The 19,143-nt window shown below is 42.5% G+C and overlaps 1 protein-coding gene across 2 annotated transcripts in view; it reads left to right on the top strand.

Moving 5' to 3' along the window:
- The window catches only part of CUX2 (cut like homeobox 2), a 1,287,506-nt gene that overhangs the window by 1,208,742 nt on the left and 59,621 nt on the right, over positions 1-19,143 (top strand). For both annotated transcript variants that reach the window (XM_069619531.1, XM_069619530.1), the window contains one exon: positions 8,552-9,345. In XM_069619531.1, coding sequence (XP_069475632.1) covers positions 8,552-9,345 — 794 coding nt within the window. The remainder of the gene's footprint in view (positions 1-8,551; positions 9,346-19,143) is intronic.

Raw genomic sequence — 19,143 nt, 5'->3', positions numbered from 1 at the left:
TGCAAACACTCTGGTAGGGGCATCTTCTCAAGTCACATATCTTTGGCCTGTCCTTGTTTTCGTAGTTGCGAAGGAGAGAGAAAAATAAGGGAAATGCATTTCTTTTCCTCTCTTTCTCAGGAACATCTCAGGTAGGTCAAGTCCCATAAACCACTTGCTTGCCAAGGAAAAGTGTTTAAGAGGCCAAGCAGGCTCATAATCAGGTTCACAGTATTCCCCATGGCCGTGCATGGCTTCCAGAGGAAGACCACATAATCTTGATTGTTCTATGGTCAGCAGAAGCAGAATCATCATGATTGACTGGTCAGTTTGTCTGGCCACTGTGTGTCTCCATGCCCACGGTAAATTGTTGAGCATAAGGACACATGTTTTCCAGATCGATCCCCACAAGAGGCCGAGACAAGAGAACTCACAGCCTTTTTTGTGCTTTTTCACAAAAAATGAATGATTGACAGATAAACAACCCATCAATGCTTCTCTCCAGGTTGGACACAGACTATTGGGTTATGCCTCATCACGAGTTGGGCAGTATCCCGGCGGTATTGCTGCAGGAATACCGCCCGGGCTAATAGCGTTACATGCCAAACCCTCTGGCGCTGGATCACGGGTTTGGCAGTAACAGTAATTCCCCCTTCCCCATTGGGTCCATTGGACCCAATGAGGGATTTTTAATGCAATTAGCGCATGCTAATAGCGCAACGCTAATTGCGCCCGGAAATGGGAATTTTCCCTGTGCATTTTCCCCCTGCTCAGAGCTGGGGGTAAATGCAGCCAAACATGTGATTTAGCGGACCCTTAAATGTGGCAGTAATATCGTTACCGCCGCATTTAGGGGTTACTGCCAAACTCGTGGTGAGGCTGTTGTTTTCCATCTCCTCTGTCTCACACTAGAGGTACAGATTACATTGAAAGTTTGCAGCAAAAACTTCCAAGCCCTAAAATTAAGCTCTCACTTCTGCTGACCACTACCTTTTCGCTGCTAGATCCAGTGCTGCAGGTATTCAGATCCTCGCTGCCTTGAAATCAGAAAGCATTCACTTGAAATTCTTCCTGCGTGCACAATCCTCTACAGGCCGGCACCTGTATTTCATTTCATTTCGTACTGCATTTGTGCAGTACGAAATGACTTTGCACGGACTTTGCACTGCAAAAATACACTTTGCACTGCAAAAATACACTTTGCACAGTTCCATGAATCAGGGTTAGTGTCGGCAGTGCAAAATCACTTTTGAGCAGTGCAAAGTCCCTTTGAAACGTTCAAAAAATTCCATGAATCAGGCCCCTGATCTTTGTTCCGCAAACATGCGTATGGCAACAGACTTTTCCACAAATGTAAAGCACATGGAAACCAATGATCACCATTTTTATGTTGGGGCATTCCCATTAGTCACGATTAATACCCATGACTTGGGCTTTGGCTTTTGTGAGCGTCGTCTGCTCATTTGCAAACATCCGTTTGTTTTTTTTAATTCTAATTGCTGCATCTTTTTCTTTCTACCCTTGTGATTTGGAATGATGATTACATATCTTTCTCTTGCTTTTTCTTTGGTGGGAGATGTGCCCTTCAGAACACAACAACAAATGTTTGATCAGAGGTCGAAGTGGGCGGGAGCGGTCAGGAGCGGTGCTCCCATACTTTTTATTTTTAAGTTTTACGGTTCCTATTCTTTTATTTTAAAAAGAAACCGTTCTAGAATGGTTTCGTTTTAAAATAAAAGTGTAGGAAGAAGTTGAAGCTTGCACTTCAGTGCACTGCACTGCACATTCCCATAAATAGCAGGTGTGCTTGTTCGGGGGTTTGTATTGTGCGTGGGAGGGGGCGTGGCAATGGGGTTTGTGGGAAGCAGGGCAGGCCAGCAGAGAACATAGTTCCACTACTTCTTTTCGTACACTTCGACCACTGTGTTTGATGCAGTTGATGCAGAGAGGATTAAGGAAGGAGTGAATCAAATTCTGCGGAACACAATGGGGCTCCTTTTTAAGGTCCTTGTTAATGCACACATGGACCACACCCAGGTGCACATCCTTCTATGGAGTCCTCTTCATGCACTTGTAATTGCACTACGAGGTGCAAAAAATATGCATAAATATGGTTGATCCCTGGTTTTTCTTGCATGTTGACATTTCGTAAGACATGCAGCCATAAACGCCTCCCAGCACCATGCGGTGCATTTCCTGAAGCATTGACAGGGATTCCAATGGAATCCACCTGGTTTTAGGAGGTGCAAAACGCTGGTGAATTCCATAAGAGTCCAGAGCATCTACAGCAGCACCCAGATCAGAGGCTGGCAGATGCACCCATATTTGACAGGCAGAATGGACGGGCACGCCAGAGAAATGTAAGAAATACAAGGAAATCACCCCGAGTGGTGAAGGAGGTGTTAAATCAATGCGTATATCTTTCACACCTGGTGTGTATGCTTTTACCACTCTATGAGATGCCAAAATGAGTCCCAATGTGGGGTTCATCTCATCTCATTGGGGAGGAAGGATAGCTCAGGGACCAAGTGTTTGTCTTGGAAGCAAGACAACGCAGCGCAACACAGGTTGGAATCCGATCCCGTGCTTAGAAACCACTCGTTGGTATTAAGCGCGTTATAAATGAGCAATTATAATTATAACGAGCCCTGACATAGCTACAGAGTTAATAAGCACCAAAAGAGTTCTTTGAAATTACTCCAATGTGTTTTTAATTTGGGTAGTGTTATCAGAGACCAAGGATACTCCACCGCAGCAGTTCAGAGGTACACAGTAAAAATAACTGTGCAAAAATGAACACTGAAAATAAAGAGGTAAAAATGTCTTTTACTGAAAATAACTAAGGTAAAAATGAAGAAAGTAATAATAACCTGACTTTGATTTTAAATAATTTAGCAATCGCGAGGGTCTTTAACGAGGGTCCCTGCTGCCGTTACCACCTGCTCCAGTCCGTGGAACTGGTGATTATTGCTATTAGCACCCCGGGTTGCCAAACCAGTGACCCAGAGTTCTGATAGCTATGTGTTTTGGATGAACGGGATGCCTCGTGGCATTTCAAAATGGCCACCATGGAGCTGGAAGACGGGGCTCCAAGCCAAGCCCCTCTTCCATTTCCATGGCGGCCAGAACAAAGACGGAGAGGCAGCAGTAGCGCCGGGGGCGCCAACACTGCTGAAGCCATCAGGTAAGTGGGGGTGGGAGGGACGGGGAAATTAAGGAGAAGGGATGAGAGGGTGGTGGAAGATGGTGGGTGGGGGAAGCAGCCTTCACGTTGCTCAGAACGCGGGTTTGGTTCGTGGGATTCAGCCCACAATCAGAGCAACCTGATTGCTTGCTCCCCCACCCTGGGTGATAATGAAAGAAAAAGAAAAACACTTCTGGTGAGGAGCAATATGTTTTAGATCAGATGAAGGGGTAGGAGGAGGTTTGGTAGGGTGCGTCTGGGTAGGTACATTTTCAAAGTATGTCTTGTGAACAGGTAAGTGTAAAAGAGGGGGTTATGAGTTTATCAAGGTGTGAGAGCACAGGCGTCCTCGTGTACTGGTAAGAACGAAACTAAAAATACCATCTTAAAACCAATACATTTATTTCAGCAGAATATAATTTTTAGGATAAACATGTAACATAATGTATGCACTTACCTTTAATTTCCTCGGCAATCTTCATTTAAAATGTCATAGAGTATTTTTGGTATAATAGAGTTTTTTAAGGACACTACTACTTTGGCCACAGATTTTGTCCATTGGCAAAGTTGTGGTTGTGAGGAAGGCACATTGTTGGCCATGAGAATATCTGGTGGAATATTGCTCTGCATTCCGCAGCCACATCACAAGAGTTGAAGGTTCATCCCCCCGACTCAGCCCATTGTAATGTATGGCAATTCACCTAGCGTGCCGACTGCTCCGGCAAGTTCCGCGAGTTATGAAAATATGCACGACTTACTCATTTACTTTCATCTGCAATGTAGAGTACTGCGATCTAGGTGAAATATCAAATATAGATTTTTCATGCAAGTATAGTTCGGTAACGTATCTGTTCAAACTACTCAAATGCAATGGGTGCGTTGTTGAACAAGTTCACCATCTACCCCAGGGACTTGGTTTCTGTGTCCAGTGAGCCTGCACTTAACTGAAAAGGTTCTCGCTAAATATCTGCTGCTTGTTTCTGGTACCTTTGCATCATTCTCAGTGTATATCGATGGCAAACCAAAGCAGCAGTGGATATCTTTCGATGCCACTGGCCATGCCCTTTGGACATGGCCAGCAGCCACGGCCTTTGCCCATTGTATATTTGAAAACACTAACTGTCCACTAACCACTGTATCAGCGGCGCCGACTGTATTTTTTAAATCACTTCCTGCTCACTAGCCATGGCCTTCAGCCGTGCCCACTCTCTACTTTTTTTAACACTACAGCCTTTGGCCCTGGACAGTGATTTTTCAGCCCGACGTTGCTGTAGCTGTATAAATATACAGCCGTACTCACAGTATACCTTTTTAAACATTAGTTTTATTAACACAGGCCACTGGCCATGGCCTTTGACCATACCTGCTCTATATTTAAATACACGTGCAGGCCATTTTAAATAATTTTTATGAATACATACCACTGACCAGGCCTTAGGCCATGGCCAGTGGGCACAGCTTTTGGCTGTTCCCACTGTATATTTTAAAACACAACCGACCACATGGCCAGGGGGCATGAATAGGGTAATATCTCTCATGACCAACTGCAAGAATAACATTAGGATTGAAAGTTTAACCTCGAAAACCACCCTAATTATACCATCACTCAAAGACGTTCATCAATCACAGACTGATTTTGACCTGTTTTGACAATGGGATTGTTATATATAAAAGATGACAGGCTTTGACAACTCACAATGTTTTAGGCAATGTGAAGTGAGATTACATTATTTGCCAAGTATCACACACTTTGGTTAAGCAGCGTCCCTTGTTTTATGGGTGGTCTCTTGGTGACTGTTGTGATACATCACACAACCCCAACTAACCGTGTTTAAGCAGCATGGAAAAGGGAACCAATTAGCAGCTGCAAGTATAACATATGCCCACATACTTTTGCAACCATAGCAAAAAACAAAAGCTGGCACCCATGAATATATGCACAGTAATTGAACATATAACTGAAAGTGAAATAAACAAATATAGCTCAATTGATCTTCCCCTTAGAAGAAAGTGCGCAAGACAAAACAGCATTGGACTTTAGTAAGTAAGTAAATAACACCACAAAAATAACCTGAGAGAGGAAATGTTCAAATAAATATGCTGGCAAAGTATAAAAGGTGCTCACCTTTTAAACCCAGCAATCTTTAGTGAAATATTCCCTGGAAAACAAAATCCCGATACCAGACAAGTGATCGTGGTCTTGTGGGTATGTGTCTGCACTGGGAACATGACAGCCTGAGTAAACCTGAGTAAAATACTGGTAGCCAAATACCTGAGCAAGCTTATCAACCTAAAAAAAAACAAAGGGTTGTGTCCACCCGCTGAGAAAAAGTTAAACTGTCCACCCACAAGTGTCATTTACTGGTGTCCTGAAAAGCAGCCACAAGCAGGGAGAAATAACTGCACCAGTGTGCAGGATTGCAACCTCTCTTGCCACATCCTGGCCAAATACCCATGACTTACATGCCCTCCCATCATTTCCCTTCCTCAGTCCCATGTCTGGCTTTCAACAATACTCTGCTTTATAAAGATAACTTGAAAAGTACACATACCATAGTGTCACTCAAATATATAAATCCATAAAGAAATATGTTAGGCAAAAAGTGTACAATTGTGGCATTTTCCCCCTTTCTTGACTGGGAGACTACAAATACCAGAATGCAAGTCAGCAAAAGGCAAAACAATTGTCTCTCAGAGAGCACTGGGAACATAGAAGATCTTTAAACCAAATCATGGCATATGATATATATATATATAGGAATATCTGATATCAGATTACTATGCAGCACTTTATAGGCACTATGCACTTTATTGGAACTGCACTATGCACTTTATTTGACAAATGAAGTTAAGGGCAATTTAGCTGCCAAGACACTAAAAAATGTCTCAGATGATACTACTAAAAGTAAAAAGTATTGCTTTTTATGTATTCCTGCACAATGCATGTTCCCAATAACTAATTGTTTAAGCATTAAGCTATTATTGTACATGCTAGGGGTAACCAACGAAAATTATAACCACATCAGAGGTTTCACAGAAATGGATGGAGGATAGCTGGGCAAACAGTTGCAATTGTGGTTAACTAGTCCCTCTTTTATGTCTATGTTTGGGATTTGCCTATTCAGAGATGGCCGAAAATTGGTGACCACACACAAAAGTCAGTCCTCTTTTTATGCCTAAAACCATGCCACATGAGTTTTTTAAAAAGTTTTGGTAACAGGGATCACCTGTTGTGATCAAGCGGTGAGGAAACCGCGAAACGCATCATTTCTACTATGCGAGGGCCATATGTTTTGGGAGAACCACGATGTTAGTGGATTTTTATGAGCCATATGCTGCGCATTTTTAACTAATAAAGAATACCCTTTTGGACACAGAACACCGGTTCCCTGGAGTGATATTGTTTGACTGGGGGAGTGCTTTCCATGGACTGCAAAAGAAACAGTCTTTTTTGACATATATATATATTCTCTTAGTGTGTTATGAGTTATTTAAAACTAAGAAAACACATGGCATCCAGGACTGTGGACTGTCTCCCATCCATGCAGTAACCAGGACCGATACTGCTTTGCTTTAAAACAAGGAAGGGCCGGCCCCCTCAGGCTATGTTGATCTAAGTGTCCTTCTAACTGGTGCTCATTTATTAGGCAACATGCGCTGAGGGTGCCGACCCTTTCCTTGTTTCGAAGCTAAGCAGGGTCAGTCCAGGGTCCTCCATGGATGGGAGTCCCAGGTGCCTATTTTCAGTGTGATATTAAACTGCGGGTGGGTATCAGTAGTATGGACTACAGATAGCTGCAGGTATGTGTCGACACGAATATCGGAAAAATGTCTGAAAAAAAATGCTTCCCTCCTCCCCAGGTCCTCAACAATGGCCCCCATCAACAGTGTCAGCTCCGCCCACTCCTTCAAAGGCCTCGTCACCTCCCCTGCCCTCTCCCATTCCCCCCACAACACTCGGTGTGTCTGTGACACAGTTTGCTTTGAGATGTCAGCTATTCGCGGGTATACCCAAGGGTATGCGAGAAATGTTATAGACTCATGTTGCAAGCTTGGTCCCTAGCCCCCGCCAACTCACAGATTTCACTTGGTGTCCTCTTGCCTCCCCACCACCTCTACCCTGATAGCATTTCCATGTTTTTTGCCCTGCAAATGGCTTTTTTCTTCATTTTATTTTCTGATACCAACCTGGGGTATAACCGCTGCTGTCTCTCGAATCAAATAAAAAAAAGATGGCGGCTGTTTCATTTAGAAACACCCGGATTCTCAATTTACCCTAGATATAGCTATTTGTTTTGGAGAAGGGGTCACCTCCTTCTCCACCAAATAATTGAAAAAGTACTGGACGGAATAACCCCAAACCAGAAAAGGATCGCAAGTCAATGCTTCTTGGCCAAGTTGTTTCAGACCTGGTCCAAATCTGTCCAGCGGTTTTCGCTGTGCACGTACATTTTTGTCTACACATTTTCAGCCATATTCATAATATTATTCAAAAGTTATTAACAATTCATTTTTTCAATTTCCTATGGATCTCTGACTCAACTGAACTATAGGGCAGCGACTGCTGCCCTATGTATTATATATATATGTATGTATATATATATATATATATATATATATAACTACCCAATACCAATCGGTGTTGCTCAAGAACATTAAATCTTATGACCTCCACTCACAGTCCACATATTCTTCAAACATTCATGTATCATCTTCAAGCTCCTCACCATCAAGAAGCTTGCCTAAGTCACCAACAAACTCCACTTCTAGAGGGCGACCACTGCGCTCACAACTGATCACTATCCAGGTTGGAAATCCCTATCTGTAAGACCCACAAAAAGGCATTCTCAAAGTATGCTCCTGAGCTGTGGAATGCCTCCCCCTCTTCTCCATCAAATTATTTCCCTCATTAATGAACTTTAAGAAAGAATGAGGCTAGCAGGCGTATCCTCCTCCCATGTAACATCATAGAACTCTAAAACATGCTCAACAGAAGGCCAAAAAAAGCTTGCTTGGCACCTGCCGCGAAGAAGCCCATCTACGAGTTATCATGTAAATAATTCCTGAATCTCTCCACCTCCAGCACCTGTGCCGATCTATGTGCAGTGATTGATTGTCTTTTGAGGCTAAGTCTACAATTTACCAATCCCAAATTCCATTTATGAAAATCAAATCCTTGAAAAAAAAGAAAAGACATCCCAGACAACAGCCAATGTGTCACTGTGCCAGTCTCCCAACATGAATGTGTGTGCATTGCATTTCTGTGATTTGCCTGCTCCCTTTACTCTTATCTAAACATTCAATGCTGCATCTCCTTGATTTTGTATGGCTAACATTCCTTGTACCATGTTCAAAATGGTGATTCCTCTTATCTTCTTTACATCACAGGTGAAACAAAATGTTCCTCTATCCCACTGGCATCATTAAATGGCAACAGCAACAGCAACTCAGAAGATGCCATAAAGAATATTCTGGAGCAGGCACGCAGGGAGATGCAGGCCCAGCAACAGGCCCTTCTGGAGATTGAGTCTGGCAGCAGGAGCAGATCAATCCCGACTCCCCCGGCCGACCGCTCGGTACTGATTGCTGCTACTGCTGCTAGCCAGAGCTACACCCAGATCTACATCAAGCAGGAGGACGGGATGCTGCTCAACAGCACCAACACCAGCTGCACACAGACTCCCCTGAGTGTGCTCTCGCCGGCCGCCTTCGTGCAGAACATAATCCGCAAAGTCAAGTCGGAAATTGGCGATGCTGGGTCATACTTTGATCAACACTGGGCCTCAGAGCGGAACATGCTGAACAGGCCCTACATATCTGTATCGCCCTCTTTGTCTTCCTCCTCTTCGAGTTATTCAAGTATGTTGAACGGCAGGCACTGGCAGCGTGGAGACAACGGGGAGAGCATCTCTAACGAAGAAGAGGTGACACTTGGGGATGAAGAGCTGCACAAGACACCAGAGGTGAAGTCAGAAGTCGGAAGCTCTGAGTCCCCGAGTGTGAATCGTCTCTCATATTACCCTGCTTATGTTCCAAGGAACCTGAAGCCAACCGTTGCCCCTCTAACTCCGGAGCAGTACGAGTTGTATATGTACAGGGAAGTAGATACACTCGAGCTGACAAGACAGGTCAAGGAGAAACTCGCAAAAAATGGAATTTGTCAAAGGATCTTTGGAGAAAAGGTATGGTCACCAGCATCGCATGTGTTGCTATCACTAACCACCCACTCCGTGCTCATTACCAGACCCAGTCAGTGCACCACTTACTGGGCAACTGATTTCTATATCCAATGCAGTCCCGTTCATCAGGATTTTAAAGGACGTTTGATATTCCTTGTAGTCAGTGCTCTAGATAGTATTTTGGAGTGAGAGTATTTTACTCCCAATTTTTAGAATTAGAGAGTAAAAAGGATTTTTCTCCTTCGCAAGAGAGTAAAAAGTGTCTGACAACTATCCAATTTGTGCGTAAAATTAAAACTTTGTCCGAAAACATAAGTGACAAAACAGCTGTATTTCAAGTGGCTCTAAATCATTTATTGCACTGTGGGAAAGATTCTCCTCACACATGAACCGTGCACATGCATACTATCCAGCTGCATCTTCATGGCCTTGGGCACAAACTCTGTTAAGAGTTAATACAGATGTCAGCTAGTTACAGCGGGTGATTCATAAATCAAGTCCCCCACTCTACCAGCATCACTTCTCTGCCTCTTGGGCCTACTTTTGCTGCCTGGGACTACCTGCTTGACAGCCACTCCATGTTTTTGCTCCATCTCTCTTTCCGTTTGCTACTTTGTTTCCTCTATTCCTCACTTTGGACGCTCTGCCTCTCACCATTAAGTGTTGCGATGCCACATTTTTTACGGTCTGTTTCTCTGTCGCTCTGCCACTCCCATCTCTGCATTCTCTTGTTGCCTTTTCCCTCCTATATATCGTTGTATTGGTTGATATAACTCCTCTTCCTCTCTCATGTCATTGCTCTGGCTATATCTGTTTTTTTCATTTTCTCGGTTGTGGTTGCTACTCCTTTTGATTATCTTTCTTGCACTGTCTCTTATGTTATTGGCCTGCCCTTCTATAGTCTTGCTTTTCTATTTCCATCTATCGCCACCTGCTGTTGATCTGTGTTTTATTTTACTGTCTCCAAATGTCTCTTTTGCTCTGCTTCTATCCCTCACTCCTATTGTGTGTTTGTCCTATTATTAACTCTGTTTCCCTTCTCACTTTCTTTGTTTCCCTATCATTTAGCTCATTGCTCTCTTCCTGTTGCTTGAATTCCTGTTTTGGATTGTTTAGTATGTTCTCTGTCCCTTTGCCCCCCTCCCTGCCACACCCTTGTTCTTCTGTATTGCTTAGGTTCAGAGTTGCACTTCCTCTCCTGTTTCTCTGTTTGTCTTTTAACATAGCACCAATAAATATCCAAAAAGCTGAAAATGCCTTTTCTATTTAAATAATCTAGTGCAGCTTTACCATTGGTTCTCCTTTTTAGATGTGTGCAAACCTTCATTTGGCCATTAGGCTGGGAATTATAGAGTTAGAGGATTGTCTGACCAGATGCAGCACTTGCTTGAATGCAAATGCTTTACCAGCACTGTCTGCCATTACAAGAGCCCATACGAGATGTGTGTTCTGAGCCATCACAGGTATAGCAGTCCTGATGAGGTGTGTGTTCTGAGCCGTTACAAGTATAGCAGCCCAGATGAGATGTTTCTGTTGTGAGCCATCACAAGTATAGCAGTCCTCATGGGATGTGCTTCTTCTGTGCCATTACAGGTATAGCAGCCCAAATGAGATGTCTGTTCTGAGCCATTACAAGTATAATGGTCCTCATGGGATGTGCATGTTCTACTTCTGAGCCATCACAGGTATAGCAGCCCGGATGAGGAGTATGTTCTGAGCCATTACACATCTAGCAGTCCTCATGGGATGTGCTTCTTCTGAGCCATAACAAGAATAGCAGCCCAAATGATATTTGTCTGTTCTGAGCCATCACAGGTATAGCAGCCCCAATGAGGTGTGTGTTCTGAGCCATTACAAGCACAGCGGCCCTGAAGAGTTGTATTCTGAGCAATCACAGGTCTAGCAGCCCTGATGAGTTGTGTGTTATGAGCCATTACAAGTAGAGCATCCCGGATGAAATATGTGTGTTCCGAATCACTGAACATTTAGAAGTCCTTCTGATGAGTCGAAAGTTAAGTCAACTGTGTTACAATTGAATGTTACCTGCATCTTAAATGCATATCTCTGATGTAGACTCATTAACTCATCTATTAACAGGATTTGAACTAACAGGTTACACAGTCATCTCTGCAGCAGGGTTATTGACCCACTGAGTTGCCTTTCCCAACAGGCTGTTGACACTAAAAGGCACATAGGGTTAGTGCACTGGCAGTTCCATGTGAGGCTTGCGTGACCTAAATGGCTTATCAAAAGCTCCAAGCCTGTTTGGACTATCCTACATTAGTCAGGAGATTCATAATGAGGCTTTGAAATCTGCTAGATTTTTGGCAGTGGGACTTAGTAATCGGACATGGGAGATGCAGAAGTTTTGAAAAGCACAAGACCGAGTAGAAGGGATTGAAGTATATGACAGCATTGCCATCTTCTCATACTGTCGGAGGTTGGTGGGAAGAGCTCAGACGTTGTTCTTGCTCTGTACTTTAACTTGCTGTAGACAATGCAAACACGTTTGTGCTTTCTTAACAGCAGCTCTGTCAAAAATTCAGGTACTGTCCCAAAACATAGCAGTCCTGCTAAGAAATGTGGGCATGATGCAATCAGCCCTGCTGTGAATATTTGGCATTGTCCGATGACATGCGTACAGTATAGCAGCTCCGTTGATAAATTAGGCTACTTTTCCTGAATGTATAGCAGTCCTGTTGAGAGGTACAGGTACAATCTGTGTCACTGGAAATACGTACAGTGCTGCTTCTACCTGTATCCATTATACCTGCTTGCAGTGGGTGGCCAGAAAGGGAGTTAAAGTTCAGACCACATGCCTAGCTATGCATTTGGTGTGCTTCTGTGATGAAAGGAAAGCAAAGTATGAAATGCCCATGCTGCTGCAACTGCGCTGCCTCTATTAAAGCCACTTAAACAGAAATGCAGACCATGTTTAAGACAATTTTCATTTTGCACAATAGTACCTGTGTCCTAAAGCAAAGTGAAAAGCATGTTCATGATTCAAGATGCTTTAATAACACCATAACCTACAAAATGCAGGCAGTTGAACAAAGTGAACAAAACACAAATTCCCTTTTACATTACTCAGGAAGTAATTTCTTGATAGAATCATTAACAGAGGAAAGTGTTACAAAAATTAAACAGACCAGTACTCATCGCAGTTGCTTCTTTCAAGGAACTGTGTTGATTATTAAAGTAAAGAGTGAATTTGCAAGCTGCTGCTAGCCTGGCTGTCACCAGTGAGCTACATGATTTATGGGGATGCTGCCATAAATAACCTGTTTAAGTGGGTTGCAAGGTAGAACTAAAAGGACCAAATTGACAAGATTTCTCTTCGTAAAAAGGCCTGATATGCACCTTATCTGGAGGGCTGCTTGTAGGGCTGCAGGGTCCTAAGTATCCTTCCCAACCCTGCAATTCATTGAGAGGAATCAGATCATCATTGACACATTCTCAGAAGCTCATTCGGTCACATCCAAATTCGGTCACATTGTTCAGTGTACTTCAATATTCCATGTGAGACCCACGGGGTCCTTCCCACTCTACAGTTCAGTCAGAGGCACCATTGCAGTGTCAGCATATCCGCTGGTGCCGATTCAGTCACATTCCCCAGATGGCCCTGTGTTCACTCATATTCCATCTTAACATTTTTCTAAAACATGTTTCTGCTTTAAAGATAAATGTGTAGGCTCTCAAAGGTGGTCCCTTCTACATCCTTTAGATAATTGTCCCCCAAATCGGGTTTTCAATGATAAGCACAACACCCTACCTAGGACACATCATCAAATGTATCAGTCAAATTTCCTGCACTTCAAGTGAATTAAATTCAAGGGTTATTTAGGTCCTTCTATGAAACTAGTAAAAGACGTTAGAATTGAGCTCAAGTTCAGCAGTCTCCTTACACTCTGGCGAGTGAAGTTACTATCGACCTCAAGACCAGCAGTCTCCTTGCACTGTGGCGAGTGAGCTTCAGTTTTGTCCACAAACCTTTGCTCCGGAGCTAATGTGACCACAGTATTTGTTTGCTCTGCCATTGCTCTGGTGCATTTCTGTAGGTGCTTCAGATAGAAGGTCCACCCATAGAAACTGCAAGGGAGCCAAAATATCTCTAATCATTCCCAGGAATACCCCAGTCAACATGGCAATCTTGTTAATCGACCATCAATGTGCTCCAGGCCATTAAATGACGGTGGCAAACTAATTCTGTGCTTCAAGGATCAATGCATCATCTAATGCCAAGACAGAGGATAATACTGTAGTTTAGACTCTCTTACCTAGAAATGCCAGTTCTCCTTGCTCCTTGCAACACTAACACATCATGGCTGCCGCACTACACGTGCTGTTCTGTATAAGCCTATGCCTCCCCTTTTTACCACTTTAAGTCACTTAGCCCCAAATGAATTATTGGAATGCTTGTTTCCTTTCAATTAAAATACAACACTTTGCGAATTCCCCAAGGTTTCTTTGTTTTTGTTTCAGGATTTTTATAAACCATTGAATACTGAAAAACAGAAGCTTAAAATCGGTATCAGCGGCCTCATTATTAGCGATAAGAATATCCATCACATCTCTAAAATAGATAGCCAATCTCATAATATCCCGGTGGGAGAAATGACTACACAAAAGATTTAGGAATAAAACGTTAAGATTTTGATGGTTAATATTTACAATTCTATCACTGAGAATGAACACTTCAATATTATAATTAAAATTGAAGCTCTCCACAAAACATATTCTACGTTCCCAGCAGTCATTATATGCGGGGACCTGAGTGCTAAAATCCCTATGGTTAGCTATGGGCAAGAAGCGCATTATTGTATGCCCACATTTAACAATATTACAACTGGCAATAAATAACAAGTGCCAAAGATCGGCTAGGCTGTTATATCCCCTTGGCTTTAATGGGAATTGTCCTGGGGATAATCCCAGACAACACACAAGGGTGACTAATAACAGTGCTACTAGATTACATGTTTTTCCATGGATCCTTTAGGCAGAACATACTTGATAGGAGTATCCTTCATAGGCATGAAAATTATCACTTTCATATCACAACTGTTATGACGCTGGAAGAATCTGAAATCAGGTAGGAAGTAAATGACCTGGTAGGCCTTAATTTGGGCTTGAATCTAATTCGTTGGAACCCAAATAATCTGGAGAAAGCTAATGATTATGTAAATACAGTTACTTTTAGCCCCTTTGATATAAGCTTAACATGGCAAGACACATACCATCACATGGACATTTCTAACTATAAAATATATGTAAGTGAGAAAGCCAAGCACATTACACAGAAAAACCTTCCATTAGGAATGGTCTTAGTGGGGATGACACTGAAATCCCATTCCCGTCCATATGATAGGGAAATAAGCAACATAACAAACAAACATACATATGAGCTACGCTCCCTATCACATAGATATTTGACAACTGGGGAATATGTTATCACTGTTAAAAACATTTGATCGGCATAACAATGATGCTTAGAGCGTATCATCGAATTGTTGATCGTGAAAAAATGAACTACTTAATTATGTGCACACAGAATAAAGAGTGCAGAGCCTTTTGGAAAAATATTAACGGCTCAAATGTCTGCCCTGGCTTAATTAGTGGTGTTTCACAAAAAGAGTGGGAAGCCCATATTACTTCTAACCTGGGTAAATCTTTAGAGATTGACGTGAATCGTCATATGGTAACTGAAGCATGGCTGTTCCTGCTCAGCTTGCAAGATATCCTGAATATAATCAAAGCGATTAACTCCCTTGGAGCTCCAGGACTTGATGGCCTTTGTAACTCTCTAATTAAGAAAAATCCCACCAAATGGACCATCATCTTGCATAGGTTATTCAGCACTATTAGTAGGGCCAACAGACTTACTTAGATGTGTAATGAGAGCATTATAGCCGCTTTATATGAGAAAGGCACGTGCACTGATCCTGGCAACTATCGGTTGCTAGCGATGCTTGATGCCTCTGCAAAAATACTTACCCGGGTACTATTGCTGGAACTAAACTTATGGATCAAACAAAGAAACACCATCCCGATAAATCAGACAGGTTTTTGTTGGGGAACTAACACCACAAACAATGTCCTAGCTCTTATCACTACTATTCAGCAAGCCTGGCTTATACGCAAGCAAACAATATATGTACCATTTATAAACGTTAGTGCCGCATTTGACACAGTTAATAGACAACGGCTGTGGCATAAACTTAAAACCTGGAATATACCGCTGGGCCTGCTGAACATGTTAGTCGCACTGCCCACGTCAACCAGGATTAAAGTTAGAATGGATAATAACAGTGCTGTTACGAATTGGATCCCCACCAAAACAGGCCTCAAACAAGTTTGCATGTTGGCCTCTACGCTCTCTAATCTGTATCTTGCTGACTTAGGCAATGGCTTGATTGATCCTGCTACTATTCCCCAAAATGGGAGACTAGTAATTGCAGTGACTCGGCTATGCGGAAGAAATTGCAATCATGGATAGCACCCCAACGGGTTTACAGAAACGACTTCTATTATTAAATAACTGCGCACATTTCAATGGACTGGAAATAAATACCAGTAAGACGAAAATTATGGTATTTAGACCCAGTGGAACAAAATAAAAAAGGAATTTGGTTGGCATATTAATAATATACATATTGAGGAGGTACAGGCCTATAATATCTCTGCATTATAGCGCACAAGAAGCTCAACTGGCGTAGACAGCTTGGAGGTGCACAGATAAAAGCGGCTCAGCAAATTGGGTCAATTAGCTCATTTGCTCGTAGACATGGCGGTTACGCCATCAAGGCCATTGTATGGATGGTGAGTGGGCACAGGTGGATGTGTGAGTGGGGTGCAAACCCTCTAGTTAGTGTCCCCGTGCGGCACATTGGAGTAGAAGTGAGGAAAAAGGACCGCTGCTGGATAGCCGTCGGTGAGGGCTGCACACCCTAAAAAACACTTAGGGGTTTAAGTTACTTTAAATGCGCTGATTCACATTCAATACCAATGGGGAATCAGCTTTATCGAGTCAAAGAATGTTTGTGAAACATGTCATTGGGTCACATTCATAGCAATGCATTCCAGGCTTTAGCAGGGAAAAGCTCTGCGTCAATTGACCAGTTTCCCGAACTGGTTACTGTCGCCTCTTTGGCAAGCTAGAGCAGACAGTTCCCTTGGAATAGTGGTCGCGAGCTGTGCTGCCCGCTTTTGCTGTCGGCAGTTCATTGAATACCCGGGAGCATCCCGGCCCGTGGCGAGCATCTTGCTCGAGGCGCTTTGTACCTCTTAGTGGCACTGCCGACAGCAGAAGCAGGCAGCACTATCAACTTACGCAGAGCTTTTCCCTGATGAAGGGCTGAATAAAGTCCGGTGGGATTTTACAATAGCTGACAAGATGTATACCCTTCGAGCATTATCGAATGAGAATACTGTGCCTTCTGAAAAATACCTTCTGGTAACATATAGCCTTTCAAAAAAGTATCTGGAAAATAGAATGAGAATGGGGTCAGAGAGTGGGAGAAGGTTGGTTGTGAGGAGGACCTCTGCAAAGGGCAAAAGGTAAGGCACAATAGAATAAAAAAAAACGTAGACGTACCTGAAATCAGGCTATGAAAACAATTGGTGGTAAGCAGAAAACCAGAAAAGGAGAAACTAAAAGGGCAGAGGAAGAAAATGCAAAATAAAAAAATACATTTAATACAAAGATGGTACTAATACAAAAGGTATCATTTAGACGGTATTAATGCAAAAGCAATTTCCACATGAAACTATTGTAAACTAGTGTGACCAAATGACTCCATGTCGCCCGGGTGTTATGTTTCCAGGCCTGTGCTTCCATTTGCTTTATTTTTTTATTTATAATGATAAGTATATTATTCATTACAACTAACACCATGTTTAACCACACATTCAAATCCATCAAGTAAAATCATAAATCCTTCGTAGAGGTTTCATTAACAATAAGAATTCAATTCACATTAAAATAGATTAAAGTCAATAGTGAAGTAGTGCAATAACATCAATTACAAACTCTTTAAACGGCTTTCAATATTAATCCATAACTTAGTCAAATGACATACAAGAGAGAAATCATTGCCATTAAAATGCCTAGCCCACACAGTATCACACGTGTCCTCTCTGGCAATTCTTAGCCACTAACTCAAACCGCCAGTATCCTTAAGGGCTGTACATTTTCACATTCCATTATTAAATGTTTGGCAGACTCCAAGCTCCCACATAACCTGCAATACCTGTGGGGCGGTGGCATCCCTTCCCTTGCTCCCCTAGCTACCATAGAGTCTACCCTGTTGCATTATTTTTTTAGGTATGCTTTGCAGATGTAGGTAGTTCACTGGAAAATGTTTAATATAAGATGTGGTTACTGAGCAACAAGGTTAGTGTTTTATCTATTCTGAACTCAGAGAATAGCATGGCAATTTTAGTTTGCTCCTGATCTAACGATTACCTTACTTTTGAACACTGATTTATATTGCGTATAGAAGATGTCAGGTAAGTTAAATCACATTAAAGTTGATTTGAAACTCTTGTTACCCGCAGTAGTGAAAACTCTGCAGGATTCACTGGCTGCCAAAAGGCCTGAATGTTACTTGCCCTAGGTAGTGCAAGACATTCGCACCACTGCTTCAGGAGCCCATTGAACGCGGAAAGCCCTGCAGCACTCCGCACGAGTTAGATTTACGTGTGCAGTCAGTTTTAGGTTGTGTCGTAGTATTCTTTTTTCCTCTCTTGTTTCCTTAGCATAGCAATGTCTATGGTTTTTATTAAACAGATATTTTGACGATATTGAGTTTTTAAAACTCACACTTGATGTAGAGTTTATTGTATCGATTATATCCTTAGTCATATCAATATACTTTTCCATAAACACCTTAAGAACTTCCACTAGTGTCTGGTTAACAGTCAGATTATAACAAGTCCCCAACAATACTAGCCAGTGGACCGGATCCTCAGAGAAGTGTCGTGATGGCAGCTCCATGAACCCATCCTTTGCCAGTTGCAGTTTGGTTGATGTCCATTTCAGCCTGTTCTTACCTTGGGTAACTCCCAAGGATTGCAAGTTGGGCACTGCATGGGCAGTGGGACCTAGATCAAAATGGGCGGTGGTAGGGTAGTGATCGCTCTCCTCCCTTATCACAACTTTCATATCTATCTCCTGTTTTAGCAGGGTCCGCAAAAAGAATAAGTGATCAATGGTTGAGGAACTGTACTGGGTAGTTCTTGTAAAATTTCCTGGTTTGTCACTTAGGGTGCAGCCATTTAACATACACAAACCATGAGAACATAATGTATTCGCCCAGGCGGATTCACGTCAATTGTGTAGAGTTTGTTTTAATATTGAATTGCCATGATTCTCGTGATTATATAGGGCAGAGGGAATTTTGGCGTTTAGGTCTCCACTTCGTAGAGTCAAGTGCGATTGCCCATATGTAGCTAGAAGTTTATCAACACCTGTTATAAATTCTGCATTTACTTTAATGATAATGATGATAATGATGTGTTATTTATATAGCGCCTTAATCCAAAGCGCTTTACAGAGCACATATTTAGATACAATATCACCCAACCGAAATTGGTACTCATTTATCGACCTTTGAAGGATGAAAGGCTGAGTTGGCCTTGCTGGGATTCGAACCTGCGACCTGCAGAGCACGCTCAGATCACAGCAGCGAGTGCTCAACCCGCTGAGCTATCTTACCTTCAGGTGGTCATAAATGTTGATAACAATCAATTGGGGCATCTTAGGTTTAGCCGAGGAGACAGGTGATTGAACCTGCAAGTAGATTG

Source organism: Ambystoma mexicanum, chromosome 10, assembly GCF_040938575.1.
Source record: "Ambystoma mexicanum isolate Mex_15411 chromosome 10, UKY_AmexF1_1, whole genome shotgun sequence".
Classification (NCBI taxonomy): Eukaryota; Metazoa; Chordata; class Amphibia; order Caudata; family Ambystomatidae; genus Ambystoma; species Ambystoma mexicanum.
Note: the sequence above shows the minus strand (reverse complement) of the source record. Positions and strands in the feature narration are given on the sequence as shown.